This window comes from Plectropomus leopardus, chromosome 22 (assembly GCF_008729295.1).
Source record: "Plectropomus leopardus isolate mb chromosome 22, YSFRI_Pleo_2.0, whole genome shotgun sequence".
NCBI classification, from domain to species: Eukaryota; Metazoa; Chordata; class Actinopteri; order Perciformes; family Serranidae; genus Plectropomus; species Plectropomus leopardus.
Window position 1 is genome coordinate 9,069,215 of NC_056484.1, and position 17,902 is coordinate 9,087,116.

A 17,902-nucleotide genomic window follows, 5' to 3' on the forward strand; every position below is an offset into this window, starting at 1 on the left:
GTATCCTCTGGGAACCGTGAATGTCTGCACAAAAATCCATGGCAATCCAGTTGTTGAGATATTTTAGTCTAGGCAAATGTGGTGGACTGACCAGCTGACTGAGATTACCGGCAGTGCAGCTAACATGCCTTCAGAGGCAGATAAAACCTCAGGTAAAACCTTCGAATTTCATTCCATTTAAAACCTGTACAACTTCAGAGAGATCATTGATATTCAAATTCCTCCCTCCTGAAAAAGAGAAGTTTGGAAGTTTGCCAGCAGTGTTAAAGTTTTGCCCCGTCTTCGGATCCTCCTCCGGAACTTTTAATTTCAAAACTACTGTGTTATATCAATATAGGCTTACTCCCCAGAGTCCTGTTGTGTCTTGGGTTTGTTGCTAAGTTGAAAGTAGACCAGCTGTATTCTCTCTCATTATTCAGTAGTGTTTGATGCAGACTCTAACACACATACACACACACAGACACACACACACACACACACACACACACACACACACACACACTGAGTGCACTGTTGTGAACCCAAAGCATCATTCGGAGAAAAAGAAAGATGCCTTTCAAGACAAAGACTGTCTGGAACAAACAAGGACTCCTGCCTTTGTTTTGAATAGCCATGGCACTCAACACCTACGTATATTTTTGAAAAAGTTTTCCTTTGAAGTGATAGCTCTCATTCGCTGTATCACTAAAGCATTTACAGTGATTTCTCGCTTTTCCCCGATCTTCAAACTCCGTCATAAAAGAAAACTGCTCTATTCTTTGACTCTTTTTGGGGCAGCGTTTCTCATTAATATTGATAAATGGCTTGTTGCATGCACCCGACTTGACTCAGAATTTGAGAGATTTTATGCCCTAAGATGACTCATTGGTTATGGATGTTTTATGTGTCATCACTATCCCTTTGGCAAGAAAAGTTTTAGGGAAAAAAGCACAATGAAAAAGGAAAGATTTATCAAAATAAAGCTGTCATTGTCGTCTTTTGCTCATGAATGATGCCAAAGAAGTCAAGCAAGTTCTCGTAGTAAAAAAGCTGATGGAGAGGGGAAAGAAATTTAACATTTTTCCAAGGACTTTGGAGCATTAATGACATTAACAGAAGTGATAAGAGCAGACGACACGATAAAGCAATTAATGTCAGGTAGAGATTAATTACTTGAAACGCTACACTTCATTAGTGACACTCCACAGCAGTGCCAGTTGAGACGAGCAAGTCAGCGAGTCATTGACACGACAAGCATCTGGTGAAAACAGTACTTTAAATGATTCAGTCAAGTGGCAACAAGGATTGTTTACTATTTGCACAGCATGCAGCTGTCTTAATATAATGTTTTGTTTTGTTTTTTTAAATTCCAACATGAACTGAAGGTCATCTTTTTATTATAAACAAGACTAAGAGTGAAGCAGCTCTGTGAGGCTGGGCTGCAGAGCTTAATGTAAATGTCACCAAGCTTATAATGTAAATACGATTGTGCCAGCACCTTCTTACGATCCAAACTTTTGTTTATTGTAAAGTGGCGTCTTTCAGTGACCAAAGTGATTATTACAGGAGCAGAGGACGAAGTGAGGTGGCGTAGTGTAAAAACCCACAAAGCCTGCAAAATGTTGTACAAATATTGATATGTTTGCTGGATGGGTCAAACAAACGCAGGGCTTTCACCCCAGAAGACTGGCGTTCGTGTCCTAAAATCAACATTTGTTCCTTTTAATAACAGCGTAGGAAAAGTATGCTAGTATGGTTAACATGATACTCTTGTGGCATATGTTACTTGGTATACAAAATATTTCGTTAGTGACAGAAGTACTTAACCTTTTGCCAAACCATGATGTTTTTCCAAACCCAACCAAATAGTTTTGGTGCTGAACTGCAATTGTTTCATGATATCAAGGACATGCTTAAACGGCAAATGTTAGAATGGTAATAAATTATGTTTTGTGGTCATGTAAGTTGTTTTGGTCAACAGTGAAAATGGACGACCCTCTTGTTTAGGTATGAGAAAGCGTTGGGCATGGAAGCTAAGGAAATGTATGAAGGCCACATTAGTTTGGTTCTGAAAATTATACAATAACACAAACAAACTTACCAATCAAGGCAGCTGTAGATCAGCAGTTCCCATTTTCTGTGAGTTAAAATTACTGTTTTTGTCCAAGGGGTCAGCTGGCTTTGAAGAGAGTGATAGGATGGCTTTAGTTCCTTGTTGGAAAGTACTGTCTGACAGCAACGTGAGGCAGTAAAAATATTACAGACTAAGCCTGATACAGCCAGACTTTAAAAAATCATAATTAACCCTTTAGTTTATTATTATCAGCACTCTTACTGTCACTGCTTTTTACTAATGGATTCCATTTGAAAAAAAATATGGGAAAAAAACTAGTGCTCGTGGGGATGTCATCAGTTTTATAAATATTGGTTATAAACCAAAGTATTGGGCACCAGTGGAAGCTCTCTTAGGATGCCAAATAAACTCGGTACAGAAGAGGATATTTTACTCTGGGGGCCATTAATGTCCATACCAAAATTTGTGTCAATCCATCTAGTAGATGTTATAATATTTCACCAGATAAGTGAAAACTCTTTCTTGTCGGTGACGTTCAATGAAAAGTCAAAGGTTTCCAAAATGTTCCTCATCAATCATGAGGGGAACATGAATGTCTGCACTAAATTTAATACCAATACATCCAATATTGTCAAGCAATTTGACTCAAAACCACAAATGTCAACCTTCCTAAAATATATGTATAAGATGTCCTTCAAGATTTCTAATTTCAATTGAAAAGTTTAATCCAGTAGGAGTAAGTGAAGCCCACACTAAGTGTTTGAAATACTGCACAAACACAATTCAAGAAGTACACTGCTGAGGTGAATTCAGGTAAAAGCCATTATTCTTCATTGATTTTCCCCAGTAACTCTACACCAAGGAGGAGATAGAGATAAAAGAGAAGCAGATGAGTAACAGAAGGAGTGTTAAGCTTTGATAAAAGCTTGATGTGGGTTATGAAAAGGGGCTGTAAATAAAGATTCGCTTTATATTTTATACATTCAGTTTAGTAAAGTTAGTCAAAACCACAAATAAGTCTTAAAGATTTGAATGTAAAATAGCTGTTTGTGTAAACCTGTACCACCATGGTTGCACTTTAACAACATCTTCCCTGGTCATTAATTCCAGCATCATCATTAAATATTAATAAAGACAGGCTGTTCACACAGTCACTCAGGGGACACCTGAGGCAACACAGGATCAGCTGAGCAAGTTTCTCTCTGTGTTTTGGTCCCAGTGTCAAATTATAACTCTGAGATTTTTCCCAGAAATTCCCATTGGTTTGCCATCTTGTCCATAACACGCAGACTTTGGGAAATATTTGTATCTTATCCCAATTTGGAGAAATACATTGTTTCCAGAAGTCTTTAAATCATACTGCACAGATTTAGAAAAAGAGGGAAGGAGAATGCCCCCCTAATGTCTTTCAGTTGTTCCTGCAAAAGTTTAAATGAGCTGTATTTTTGTTAAGTTGAATATAAAGCCTCACTCCCACAAATTAGTCTACCCCAAATTTAAATACTGGATAAGTAAGAGACATATAAAACCAAAAGTAACATTTTCTGAGACCTCTGTCCATGTTGCTTTTTATTGTTTACCCCCTGCTGCACACACACACACACACACACACACACACACACACACACACACACACACACACACACACACACACACACACACACAAGGCACACTAGTCTGCTGCAGAGCCATGTACAGGTCTACTGCTCTACTGGCAATGGGACTGCAGTCTATAGCCTATTTTTTGCAAGGTTACCCATTATTTAAAACTCTGCATGCACGCGCTAATTTTGTTGGGAAAGGGATATAAGATCTTACTTCTCCTCCCAATGTGTTTCTAGCTCTTAAAGCTTCCACCTGATTAAAGCATGGAGAATCTTTAATGGCTGCATCTCATTGACCCCTGGTCAGCTTTGGTGTCCAAAACCAATACCCATCAGCCCCCTCTCCCTCCCTATTGGCTCAGAGGAGATCAATAATGAGAAGGGAGCAAGGCCACGGGCACCTATTGTAGATTAACTTAAAGCATTAGAGGTGATGGGTGGGAAAGTGTGGATGGTGCAGTGCTGGAATTAAGATGCACATTGACAACTTGGTATTATTAAGCATCTGGAGGGTTTGCGTCTCTTTGTGAACTTTTTGTGTCTCTTTCTGGTCGTTTTGTGTAACCATTCATGCCCTTGCCAATCACCTGATGATCCACCTGGCTGAACACCTGGTCCTCATTCCCCCGTAACCCAAGTTTGTATTTACCTCCCCACTTTCAGTTTTCACAACCTCCATGTTGTTCACCTGACATAGTGCTCCAGCCATAAGCGACTCTCATAATATTATCAACCTGACTTTTTAGAAACTGCTCCTTGTCTGTGACTGACCTTCCCAGCCCTTCTTATGCCTTAAATGCACTTGAATGCTTTTAAAGGCTCTTTAAAGACCGAAGTTTGACAACCTCTAACATAAAGACAATGTGACTTTTCAGTCAGATTTTGCAAGGACTAGGGATCTTATAGGGTCAATATTTGCAAGACCACAAAAACCACTGGACTTTTACCACCTTATATAATATACACCTATGAATAAGTCTCAGATAATTCTGAGCAATTCAAACAGTCCATTAAAAGGTGTGCCAATACTTTATGTTGCAACTTAGAAAATCAAAATCTGCCAATATTCTTTGACTCACTTCCATATCGACCTACTTCCCGGTGTGTTTTATAAATTCCCTCCAACATTGTTCAGCAAGGTGGATATATGGTATAAGGGGAACAAAGACAGACCAAAGCCCATCACAGGTGGGTGGGGTGAGACCTGACCTGCTGTGAACCACCGCTGAAGCTGATGAAACAGCCCTGAAAGAGCTTTTAGAGAAAGACACGAAAAACACAGAAAAGACTGAAATGTAGAAAGAGATTTCTCACTTAACTGTCACCTCTTACAACTCATGCACCCATTTATACCTTGCATTAAAATGCATTTTCGGTGATCAGACTGCAATCAGATAAAGCTTGACCGCATGAAAGTACGGTTCAATCAGGAGAGACAGGTGAATGAAGTAAAGATAACAGATGGTGTGATGATTAAAATTTGGCATTTGACTTTGGTGCTTTGACTTCAGAGAGAGATTTCATTATCAAGCATCATCTCGGCAGTAGCAAGATAAAACCCCATGAAGTCCAGACACTGGCTACAGTTACATGCATACCAAAATTCCCCTATTATCCCTAATATGACAATATTCTCACTTTGATGCAGGTCATATGAACAGCATATTCTGTTTAAATGTCTTGAATTAGGCCGTTTTCTGACATGTGAGATATGTCGGTGTGCTTCAGGTTTTAGGAGCATTATTTGCACTTGAATACCTGCAATAAAGAATATGCATCTCAACGAGGGATTTTACTGCAGTTTGTCTCTTGTCTGTTCACGGTCAGCTCTGTGCATTGTCATGAATGTTGTACAAAAAACAACTCGTCAACAGTTTGCAGGCTGGGGTAGAGATGCATGCCCAAAAGAAAATACCACATATCTGGTCGGAAGGAGAAACACGCTGTATAAAAGACTTAGATATCAGCAGGTTTTTGGATATTCACAAATATTGTAGCACCAACCTGTTCAAGAAGGTGAAGGAAAGAAAGAGAGAATCCAACAAGTCGGCCACCGGTAGGAAGCTGTGAAAAAATTCTATTTTGATGCAAAGAAACAAAATGACAAGCTGCTCCAGCTGTTCTCCTTTTCCACATTTTGACATAATAAACATTATGTAAGGGCTTTTTAATGTTATGACTATTGTTAATGACTTCGGATTGAGAATGGGCGGCCCATTTTTCTGACAGCCTGTTGCTCCAAAGTGTGGTTATGTCTAGGAGCAAAGCGCGCTTGGTGTCTGGCGTCATAAAGGTTGCCTAAAAAGCATGGATGGGTCGATGAAAACACTGGGTCTGATGGTTTAAACACAGCTGGGAAACACTGCAAAGGGTTAGTCAAAACAGCTGGGATTGCTGGCTCAAATACCGCTGAAAAACTGAAACTAACTGTAGGGAGTGTATATTACTGAAGAAACTGGACTTGGCATTGACATTGCATGTTAGTTTTGGAAAAATGGACTTTCCAGTGGGACGTTTTTTGAACTAATGTGGCTTCGTAAGTCTGCACTGTCAGACTGATAGCACAGCACCCTCAGCAGTTGGTGGAGAACAAAAACAGAGCTAAAAGGGGAGTGAGTATTGGATTTACATGATCAGGTGGACGTAAACATGACTCCAAAAGAATGCTAACCTAACAATGTGTGTGTACAGTTTTGCTTGCCATAACCAACTTTACAGAGGGTTCATATGTTAATGTTGAGTTTACAACTTTTTACACTGTCCAAAAAATCAATTAATGAATACTGTTGAAGATAAATATCATTGAGGTAACATAATATTCTCCTCAGCTATTATTTAAATTTTTCATTTCCTGTGCTCAGTCTGCTGTCTCTTCACACTCAACTGAACCTCAGAAACCATTATAATATGGATATTTAAACATTAGGGGTGCATGACTGCCTACTACAATGACAAAGAAATCTCAGAACCCAAAATATGAAATAAGTCTGGCTCATTAGACAACTTGCAGTTTCAGTTCAAGTGAGGCGAAGTTAGCTATCAACTTTTTTGCTGGGTCAAATGGATTAGCGATGAATAACAAATATGTGTCTTCATCATTTTGTTTCCATCTGCTGCTTGTGAATGTTTCATTGAGGTTGAAAAGAGATTTACCTCTCGCTCTGAATACAATTAACACTTTGTGACCGAAGGGGGAATGTGGTGTGTGTGTGTGTATGTGTGTCTCCTACCGTTTAAACCCCAGAATCCACCAGTCTAATGCTTTTTTTAAAGCTCCTTTTCTGTGTCATTACCTCCAAATATAGACTAACATTTAGAAAAGAAACAGGATTTGCCTCAAGCTGCTTATTTGTCGCATCACCACAGAGAGCTGTAGACACATACATTAGCTAGTTAGTGCGACACAAGCCCAGAGGTCACAGGCTTGTTATTGGAAGGTCGCCGGTTTGCAGCCTCAAACCAACAAGGGAATGTGAAAGTGGAGAAGTAAATTAATACATTTCTGCCTTACTTTCTTGGAAAAAAAACAATGTGTTTGAAGTGGTTATGTGTGTGCCTGGAGGTTTAGGTAAACCACTACACCCCTTCTCCTTAAACTACAATAATAAAAAAAGACTATTTTATTTGGTTCTTACCTGGAATCTGAGCTTTAATAATATTTTAATTCTCAACAAAAATGTTTTTAAAAAGGCAAATAACAAGGGCTGTTGTTAGAGAGCAAATATGTATAAGAAGTAAAAATATGATATTTCCAGTTCCAGTTTCTTGAGCCTCCATGTTGCTCACCTGCTGTAGAGCTCCAGCCATTTCTACCTACTTAAGCTCAACTCTTTAAACTGTTTAGTATTAGTACCAGAGTTTTTAAAAGCTGCTTGTCTGTGACCGGCCTGCCTGCTCTTCATGCCTACCATACACTCGCAGACTTTGAAAATACTTTTATGAGACTAAAGCCTGATACTTCTCACATCTAAACACAATTTCAGTTTGTAGTAACAAAGATGTAAGATTTTGCAAAGTTTGGGGATATTGCAAGGTCACTATTTGCAAGACTGCAACTGGATTTCCTTTTGGAGGTTATTTCCTGCTCCTGGTGGAAAATATTAAACCAAACTCCCTTCAAGAAATATGAAATTTTAACAATTTCTTATATGTCTGCAAAAACACAAAGTTATAGCAAAACAAGATAAAAGCCATCATATGTTGACAGTATTCTTGTCAATTCGGCATCAATATAATCTGAAAAGATAAACTGCATTTGCGTACAAACTTATTTGTACTCTGTTGTAGAAGGAGGAGACCGTGGGAGTGAGAGACACTTGAAAAAGATGTCTCTGAAGCAACTTTGTCTTTTTTTTTTTTTCGGGGGATGCATACAGACAGAAACAGCAGTTAAGAAAAAGAAAAATTAGATCTAATATTTGTGTCTACTATTTTGTACCTTTATGAATTTGGCTCAGTATCACTCAAACTAATTTTGACTCTGGCAAACTTACCTCGCTGAAGGACATTTTGACAAGAAACGTGACAACAAAATTAGCAGCTGCATAAACTGAGCCCATCTAATCATCAGGCCCACCCTCTGTACTGTCAAATTTATTCCAATATTGTCGACCCCCCCAGTCCCTGCAGCAATAAACACACTGCTCTCGTGTATGTTGAAGATTAATGGCATCAATCACACTTCCTCATCAAGGCCCACACACACGTACATGTGGCAAACATTGTAATCTGCTTCAGTGTTTTCTTCGCAGACTAACTCTCATTTTTCTTTTCCTTTGGGTTATTCCATGAGTGAAATGAACTGGCTCTGCTTACAGCCTCAGCGGTAATTATTTGTTGTCAGGCTCCAATTCTTCCATCTTACAACTTGTAGAAATGATGGTTTCTTGTCTCCTCCAAGACAGAAGAGTCACAGTTTTTAAACATGAAGGAATAGAGGAGGAGAGTTAAGTCAAGTCAATTTTATTCATATAGCTTAAAATCATGGTTCAGAGCAAGTTCAGATATCTGTGTTTTGTTTTCAAGCAGCCAATAATTGACTCATCTTTCTTCCTATAAACATTTTATATTAGTTGAGTTCAGGTTTTTACACTGTTGCATGTTTCAGTTTGAGAGAAAGTAAACATTAATTACTTAAACTTGCACTTTTTTGTCAAAATGCATTCTAATGCAATTTGCTGACGTTCCTTTTTTCTGTATTTATGTTTTTAGATTAATTGTTTTTAAGGGAAATTGTAGATATATATTATTTCCTTTTCTGCTGCACTGCTGTGAGCAGGAAGAAACAGCTTATCTGTTATTTTTTATGTATGAATATACACGAGAAAGTGACAAGCTAAATCTTGAAATCTTTCTGTTCATAAGATGAATTGTGATACATAAGTTCCTAAACTTGTGCAACATAGCGGCTTTTTTGTCTCTTTATGGTCTTTTTGTGTACTTTTTGGTCATTTTATCTCTCTTTTTCTGTGTTTTTGCATCTTTGTGATCAAACTAAATCTTAAAGATAAAATGTTATACAAAAGTTTCTTAACTTGTGCAACTTTATCTACAAAAAAATCAAAATCTTTTGAATTGTTCTTTTGATATCTACAACTGTTTGCCATTCTAAACTTAAAAGCTAAAGAAAAGAACTTCTTTTCAGACATTAAGTTTTATTATTAAAGATATAGAAGTTGCATGCCAGAGAATGATAAGTAGAATTTTAAAGCTAAAGCAATTTGTTAGTATAAATCCACAAAAATGATCTAACTTTCCACAGCTCAATACACTTTTGTCAGCTAAATTTTTAATATATTTAATAACAGCAGATGCACTGTATTACTCTTGAATGTGGACTGCCACCAAGTGGCACTGACACTGAAGCACAGTGTGTTGCATCCCATAAGCACATGAGCAACCCTGGCTGAGTTTTGGCACATCAAGCCACACTTTAATGTGTTTGTCATCTCCCCAAGACTCCAGCATCGTGACCTTTTTGCATTTCACTGTCACCATGCGGCGTTGGCACGAATGGACTCTGGATAGCACATCTGGAACATTTGTTCTATGTGAAGGTTGCTCTCATCACTGCCTATTTATAGACACAGAGTTTGCATCGAGACCTGGGTTGGCTTTCATTATCAGCTTGAGTGCAGGAGGTCACATATCAGTTTTTCGTATATCAGGATGTGACTTTTCACCTTCCAGATTTCACCCAATCATCAGACATTGCAAGTGGACTTTGGCATGCCTGAGAGATGCGCATCAGCTGTCCATAAGCAGCCCATAAAAGTATACAATACAACAACTGAAGCTATTGTTGGTGTTGCCGTCACACTTTAAATAACAATGGATGGGTGACAACAGCCAGAAGAAGCACATGTATGCATGCAATGTGTAGGACAACAATGCCTGTGGGTTTTGCTGTCCAAGGCTAGGAGTTATGAAGCTGTCCTGTAGTTTATTTCTGTCATCAAGCTCTAAAAATGTAACTTATCAAGGAGTAAGAAGTAGTTCTTTCAAAGTAAAATAGCTTTTATTTGTTATTTCTGAAATGATTTACGGCTAAAAATTGACAAACATAATTGTGATGATGGCTGAAACACTTTTTTCATTAATTATTATCAGATTGGAGGTCTTTTTTTTCAAAATGTGAAACTTTTTCCAGTATTTTGCAATTGTCATTTAAATTTGAGTCCTTAATGGTCGAGTGTGTAGGATTTAGTGTCTTCTAAACAAAACCATAATTGCCAGGTGATTCTAAACCAATGAAAGCACAATTATGAGTATTATATACCATTTCTGCCAATATATCCACCTAAATCTTACATACTTAAATACATTCTTTCTCCTCTTTTCTTATGTCTTTAAGATCTATTGAAACATTATGAGGTCGAATTTAGGTAGATAACACCTGTTGCACCCCCCTTCCTTGAATTTTCATCCCTCTTTTTTAATCCGTTATGAGTTAAGCTGCTTTCCATCCTCTTAACGTGCCGCACATAAACCGATGGGTGCCAGTAAAATGAAACATGATAAAGTCAAGTACGGATATGGAACATCAAAGACTGCTGCTTTATTCATATCCACTGTAATTGCCTAAAGATATCATAACAAAACAATTTGTTGGTAACAAAAAAACATTGGTTCTCTACTTTAAGTGCTCTGAGTCATTGCACAGAAAATGTCCATTTGGCAAATTGAGGCACAGCTGACAGATTCGGGGTTAGACACGCTTTTGATCTCAACTCCTACACTTTTAAAGTCACTTAGCCTTCACATAACTATTCCATATTTCTGTCTAGGCGACTTCCTCATCCCTGCTCTACATCTTCATCATTTGCAGGACTCCTCACAGAGTTTCTCACTGTGCTCCGCCGCCTGTGTCGAACATCTTCTTGCGGCCCTCCATGCCTGACATGGCCTCCACGTTCTTACGCCAGTCGCCCACCTCACTAGTGAGCACCTGTGGTTAAACAGAAATGAGAAATTAAAGCACATAATCTCTCTGAGACAAAGCATTTTGGGAAAACCTCAGGTTAAATGTTTGAAACAGCACCTTGTCCTGTTTGACGTCCTCCTTCTTCACAGACTTGAGGTTGGCTCTGAGGTCCATGGAGCCCTTGTGTTTGGAGCCCAGGAGAGCTCTCATCATCTCATCTGCCGACACCCTCACCTTCCTCAGGGCCGGCTTCTTGAACTTTCCTCCAAGGTCTTGTATCTTCAGCTTCAGCTCATGGATCTAAAAAAAATAGGACAGAACATTAATAGAAACAAATCTAACATTGTTTGATTGTGCAAAGTCTGAAGCGTTGATTTAGAAGACTTACATCTTTGTTGTGTTTGCTGACTTTGTATTCACAGTCATATCTCTCCTCATCCACAACATCAATTTGTGAATGTAGCTTCTTGCACATATTCTGAGGGGAAACAGAGAGGTTTCAACTTATTACTCAAGCGTGCTCATATATTTTCTGCTGTAGGAAAAGCTGTTATTTTTTGTGGTTTATGACCCTTACTTGTAGCTCTTCTAGTGATAATCCAGACAGCTGCAAAGGAGGCATCTTGTCTCCTAGATAGCGCACTTTCTCTTCCTCCCTCTCCTGCCTCTCCTTCTCCAAATCGTCACAGGCTCTTTGGAGGAGAAGCATCTGATTGGACGAAACAGATACCCAGCAAAATTCAGTGAAGAATTGGGAGGAAAACCACTATGATCTATTTATGTTCAAGTGCCCAACAGACACCAAGTTGCCATATAGTGACTTTACATCATTATATGGCAAAAGATGTCTTTTCTACATACAGTATCACAATATTTTATATAATGTATAGCAGTGATTAGTGTGTGTCGGAAAAAAAGGTATTACTCACCTTGAGGGAAAGCTTGCGAGAAGCCGAAATCTTCGACTTCGGCTGTGGAAATAGATATTTGTTTTGAAAATGTGATGTAGTATCTCAAACTGATAAACTCAATATGTCAAGTTGAGTTGCTCATCTCAAAATAATGAATTAATGACAGTAAAAATAAAAATTATATGTCAAATATGTATGATAAAATCATGACTTATCTCAAAATGAGTTATCTTAAAAATAATGAGTATCTAAAAATAATAATTTTGTGTCTCAAGAATAAGTAGAGGCTTTCTTAAAATAATGAGTTAGTGTCTTAAAATAATAAGGTAGTATCTCAAATAAATTCTATTTTTCAAAATAATGACTTATTATCTCTTTTCATTATTTTAAGAAATTATGTTAATAATTTTCATTATTTTATTTTTGTCTCTTTTTTTGAGATATTAAGTCATTATTTTGAGATAAGACGCTCATTTAGAGAAAGTATCTTATGGTCTATTTTTCAAAACCGCAGCAGAAAAAGGCTTTCGTCATATTTCAATGATAATGAATCAAATGGCACTGAAATTATTTAGGTTTGCAAAGAGATCCACAAAATTACAAATAAGCTTGCACTGTAGAAAAAGTTTTTTATGAAATCACTCAGACATATTCCTACTTAGCTCACCAACAGTTGTGATACATGACAAAGTCCATACACTGCTCCATATACAGTAAAAATATGTATGTAAAGACGTCTGAGCGTCAAACTCACTGCTGCGTGCTGCAGCCGCATGTGAAAAGATAATGCTTTATTATTAGGACGAAGTCAAGGGGAAAGCTCTCAGTGATGCTGATAACGACTCCTGCCAGATAACCCCTGCCAGATCTTTGCCATGTGCATCAGGACACTGTGTCCCCTCTCGGCGCACAGGGGATTAACACTGTGGAATATAGCTGTCTCACCTTATCCCTGGGATTCATCGCTCTTGGTCTGTCGGGCCCCTGAAACCCAAAACAGCGACAAATGAGGGAGATGATGCCGCAGGCAGTTCGGTTTATATAGAAAAAAGACAGAGTGCTCTATCTTTTTAAGAAGTAAATACAGCTGTCGGTTACACAAATAAAAAACCATGAAAGCAGCATTCAGGGATAGAGGATTAATTTTCTTACCTCACTTCAGCTGTAATCACACAAACAAACACATGGAAGGAACAGAAGTGTGCGTTAGTACAGTTTAGGGGTAATGAGTCATCCCAAAGAACCACAATGTAATTTTATCCATCAAGGCGCCACATAGCAAACAGCCCTCAACATCCCTTGACAAGAGGATTAAAGCAAGGACGTGACAAGAACAAATCCCTCCACTATATTCAGCATCATCTCTGATTTTTTCTTTTCAATATGACGACTGACACCTCGACAGATTTGTTTATATGCTCTTGATCTGACAAATACAACAGAACCGTGACAGCAGAAGTCACAAGTAGAGTATTTGGCAGATCAAATATTATCATTCGGCTGACACATTTCACATTGATCTAGTGATTAATTACATGTAAGGTTTTGCAAAACTGGTAAAACATTGTGCTCTTGACTGTCATAACAGCTATACTGAAATACTTTCATATACATGAACCAGAACACACAAAGAAAAAACAACTTTTCTTTTTAAATGTCATACTAAATAAAATGTCAGAAAATTACTGAAAGCCTTAGAAAGAAAATCAATCCATGGTTGTTTTACCTGTGAATGGGTGCCGATAAAGATGTAGAGTCAAACAGTGGCTGCTGGACACAATGGGCAGCCTTTTATGTGAGCCATGTGGCGCACGGACAGCAGATATAACGTCTGGTCCCAAGAATTTGCTGGCACGGGACCAAGCATTAAATATCACCTCCCCGGACGCTGAGACAACACCAGGGGAGGGTAATAATAAATCATGAGCATTACCTTAATGGTATTGTTTCAATATCGCTCTTCGTTGTGTGAAATAATCTTTTTGTGAACAGCAGGAAAAAAATCAAAACGCATATAATGGTCACAAATATTTCTTCGTCTTTCACATTTAGTGTCATATCTAAAATCTTGGAATCTTATTTTCTGTTTTGCTATTTGCTGATGAATATGTAGCTTGAGCGAGAGGCAGGTTAGCTTAGCTCAGTATAAAGACTGGAAGCAGGAGGAAACAGCTAGCCTGGCTCTGTCCAAAGCTAATAAAATCTGGACCCTTTAAAAGTCAAGTAATGATCGTGAGTTGAAAATCCAAAGTATTGATGAAAGGAGCGGCCGCTATCTCAAAATCTCAGGTTAATGATTTCCTTATCTCTGTAAAATAAGCTTTGTTATCTTGAGACAATCAATCCGTTATCACAAGAAAACAGAGGGTCGTTACCTCTAGTTGCTTTTTTCAGAGATCAGGAGCACCATGCGGTCAGCAGGAGTCTGTACACTTTGTGTAGATGCTGGACGGGCTGTCAAGTCTCACAGCAATCCGACTTTATCTGAGCAGCTGCCAGCTGAAGCAGATTTGTGGAAGTTCATCTACGTCTCATCTTTGGTTACTTTTAAATGATTTTGTCTGCTCTGACGGTGCATGCCCACTATAGTGACTACATGCAACCAGAAATCCACTCCCATTCATTATGTATTGCAGGTGACTGATTCCTTGTACAAAGCATGCTGGGATACCTGCGATGTGGACCAAGCTGGCGACACGAGGAGAGGGAATGACAATTTGCAAAATTCAATCATAGCCCATATCAGCACAGCTGCTCAAGATGCAGTTCCTGTGATTTTTCGAACAGCTCCGTATAAATCCAGAAAATACTTAAGTGAATCTTTCTCTGGTAGAGAACGGGGTGGGGGAGGGTGATCACTGGGGCAGGTCGGACTCAAATTGAGGTGAAATGGTCGTGTATAGTGGGCATGCACCATTATGACGTAACTGCAGCAAACAAAACTACATATCTATGCCTTTAGTTACTGTTGAGTTATGAATCCTCCCCACACAGAGGCATCGTTTATTGCGGTATGATACAGCATTTGTGGCAGCGGTATGTGACGACACCGGTGACTAACCAGGAAAAGATCCAGAAAGTTGGTTTAACCGGGTGAGAGCGGAGGTGGATGAGTCAAACAAACTCTGGACTTTCCCGATAAGAGAATGTATAATATGATATTGATTCCACTACAGAGGAAACTTGATGATAACTAAAATCAGGGGGAGAAATAGAGGATATATCTATCAGTATTGGTTATCAGCCAAATTAGTTGTTATATATCGGCATATCAGAAATTGGCAAAAAATCTGACATTGTGCAAGTGGTGGTCAGTGGATTTTGTTAGCTTTTGGACTGAGCCGCGTGCCCATTTTCAGACTTTAGAACCAATGTTATGCCAAAGTAGCTGGCTGCTCGCTATGCTTAAAACATCTACCTCTTGAAAAGAAAGCGAATAAACTATACATATATATAATATAATTGCACACTGTACAGTGAGCTAAATATGTAATCTGATAAATTACATTCATGAATTAGGGTAAGAAAAATAATGAGCCAAACAAAGCTAAGAGTTGAAACTGTAGTTAATAATGTCTTTGATGAGTAATACATACACCCAAAGGTCGTCCGAATAGTTAAGGCAAGCAAAAATATTCTAACAATAAGCTCTCTCATCAGAGGACGCTTTTAAATATTAAAATATGACATCAGATTTAAAGAAACAATTCCCTCAAATTATTTATTGTTTGTTGTCTGACTGTTTCTGTGTCTGTAGTCAAACATGTCATCAAGTCCAAAGGATAATTATGCAGGTCATACATGTGCGTCTGCACGGCAGCCATGCAGAGACTGTTAGCTCATGTCAGTGCCGCTCTGATTTATCCAAGGGGCGAGCGCAGAGTGACATTATCAAGGTTAAATAACAGGAATTAGCTGTTCCTGTGACATTTGATCTATTCTAATCACAGTTATTATGACAAAAATACTGGTTGGTGTGATTACACGGTGTCCCAAAATAACAGGAGGTTGTTCCATTTTTGCCACATTGGCTCAGAGTTCGTTGGAAGAGTAGTGGGTGGAGCAGCAGGTCTAATTTGCTGCTGTAGTGAAGATATCTAATTTATTGTCTCAGCAGTCTCGTTACAAAGACGGGAAAAAAATGAAACCGTTTTTCATCTGTTTATTGCTCTAATTGTTTCTCCACTGTAAAGGCTGATGTTTTCCAGATGCCCTGCAGTGACTAATAAACATAAATAAACTTAAAAACTTAAATAAATGTCCTCTAGGGAAAAAATGTGCAGAAAGCTCACATTTATGTGCCAGAGTTGATCTCTGGGAAGTGTTTTATTTGGTCGTGGCACATCCCAGAGTCAGCTGCAGTTTGAATAGTTCAAAAAAGTAATTACTGATACAAACGTCTGCCTTATTTTCTTGGTGAGAATTGTACGTTAATGCTGAAAATACTTGTTTTCTGCAGCTTACTTCCTCAGTTTTGCCAACACCCGAGCAGTAATGGAATTAAATCAAGTACAGCACTCCTTCTTTACTTGAGTATTTCCATTGGATGCTACTTTAAACATATGCTCTTGTAGTTTTTACTCAACTAAATTTCTGAGATAACTTTAGTTACTTTGCCGATTCAGATTATTACTACTACAATAAACTAATCAATGATGATGTGTTTTTATAGATTAAAGTACCTCTACTAACAACTAAGTAATTAAAATGAGCTCCAACTTTACCAGCTGCAACTTTTTTAGTGACAAACACAAATATGTATCTCTGATTATCGGTAATATAATATAATACTGAATCTGAAATGGACACCTCTGCATAATGACTTTTTTTTTGTTGTTCTTTAAGTATATTTTGATGCTTATACTTTTGTACTTTTATTTGATTTTGAATGAAAGACTTTAACTTGTAAAAAAGTAGTTTTACAAAATATCCCAGACACACACACACACCTGTTCAAATCATAGAGCAATGAAAACAACAAAAGCACAAAATTAACAAAGTGAAAAGATTAAAAAGCTCACCCCAAGATGTACTTTGTTTTTCCTGCTAATTACCTAACACTAGCACGTGGACATGCTAAACTTAAGATGGTTAACGTGGTGAATGCAACTCCTTGGTAAATGCAATTATTACATTAGCCTAGTTTATAGGCCTGTATGAAAGTTTACATTAATTTGCATTTCTACTACTGTGTGTTACTCTTTGTCCTCCGACATGTTTGTTTTTGTATTTACGCCTGCTGTCAACAGTATCTTGGCCTGCCTGTATCAAAGATTTCAGAGCACAGGTGCTAATCTTGTCCTGAGCTGCAACGCTTCTTGCAAATCACTTAACCCCGAAGCATCAAGTTTCTCTTCTTTCCACCGGCTTACACTGGAACAGAGCTGATGCCAGCGCTAAGGTGTTTTTGGTAAACAGAGCATTAGCTATAAGGACTCCAGAAAAGTCACATGAAACAGGGAAGAGTCTCTGTTGAACCTCTGATCTCAGTAAGTTGTGAGGGCTTCTCAGAGATTAGAAAGAGTGAAAATACATTTTTCAGAGATTTGTGTGCAGGAATAGCAGGTGTCAACTTGGTTGAAGTGATGTCTTGTGTACGATTGATCTGCGATTGTGACCTTGAATATCATATTCCTCATGTCATTCCCCATATAACAATAATATATGGTTATATGTTTGAATTACATATATAATGTGATGTTTGTGACATACATCCAAAGGAAAGGAAAAAAATATTATTCTCTTTTGTTGTTCTTTGTAGTTTTTGCTATTTTTAATGTACAGCTCCAAAACATAAATGTGATATATATTGATATACTAGTTTTTGTAGAAAAATTGCAGTTTTTTATTTTTTCTTTACAAATATATATTAATATTATCATTTTTATTGTCTTTTTTATTTCACAACACC

The 17,902-nt window shown here is 38.0% G+C and overlaps 1 protein-coding gene across 1 annotated transcript; it reads right to left on the reverse strand.

Moving 5' to 3' along the window:
- Positions 1-10,690: 10,690 nt before the first annotated feature.
- LOC121961481 (troponin I, slow skeletal muscle-like) lies at positions 10,691-13,811 on the reverse strand. Its single transcript, XM_042511480.1, has 8 exons — positions 13,718-13,811; positions 13,144-13,153; positions 12,937-12,975; positions 12,010-12,051; positions 11,658-11,789; positions 11,469-11,558; positions 11,198-11,380; positions 10,691-11,104 (listed from the first exon to the last, which is right to left on the reverse strand). The coding sequence occupies exons 3-8, from the start codon at positions 12,952-12,954 to the stop codon at positions 11,003-11,005; spliced, it is 567 nt and encodes a 188-aa protein (XP_042367414.1). The 5' UTR covers positions 12,955-12,975; positions 13,144-13,153; positions 13,718-13,811; the 3' UTR covers positions 10,691-11,002.
- Positions 13,812-17,902: the final 4,091 nt, after the last annotated feature.

What these genes read in the sequence shown, in the direction of transcription:
- LOC121961481 (XM_042511480.1), bottom strand. An exon ending in TATCACTAGAAGAGCTACAA is followed by an intron (nt 11,559 to 11,657) that starts GTAAGGGTCATA and finishes GTTTCCCCTCAG; the next exon opens with AATATGTGCAAGAAGCTACA. An exon ending in AGGACGTCAAACAGGACAAG is followed by an intron (nt 11,105 to 11,197) that starts GTGCTGTTTCAA and finishes GTTTAACCACAG; the next exon opens with GTGCTCACTAGTGAGGTGGG.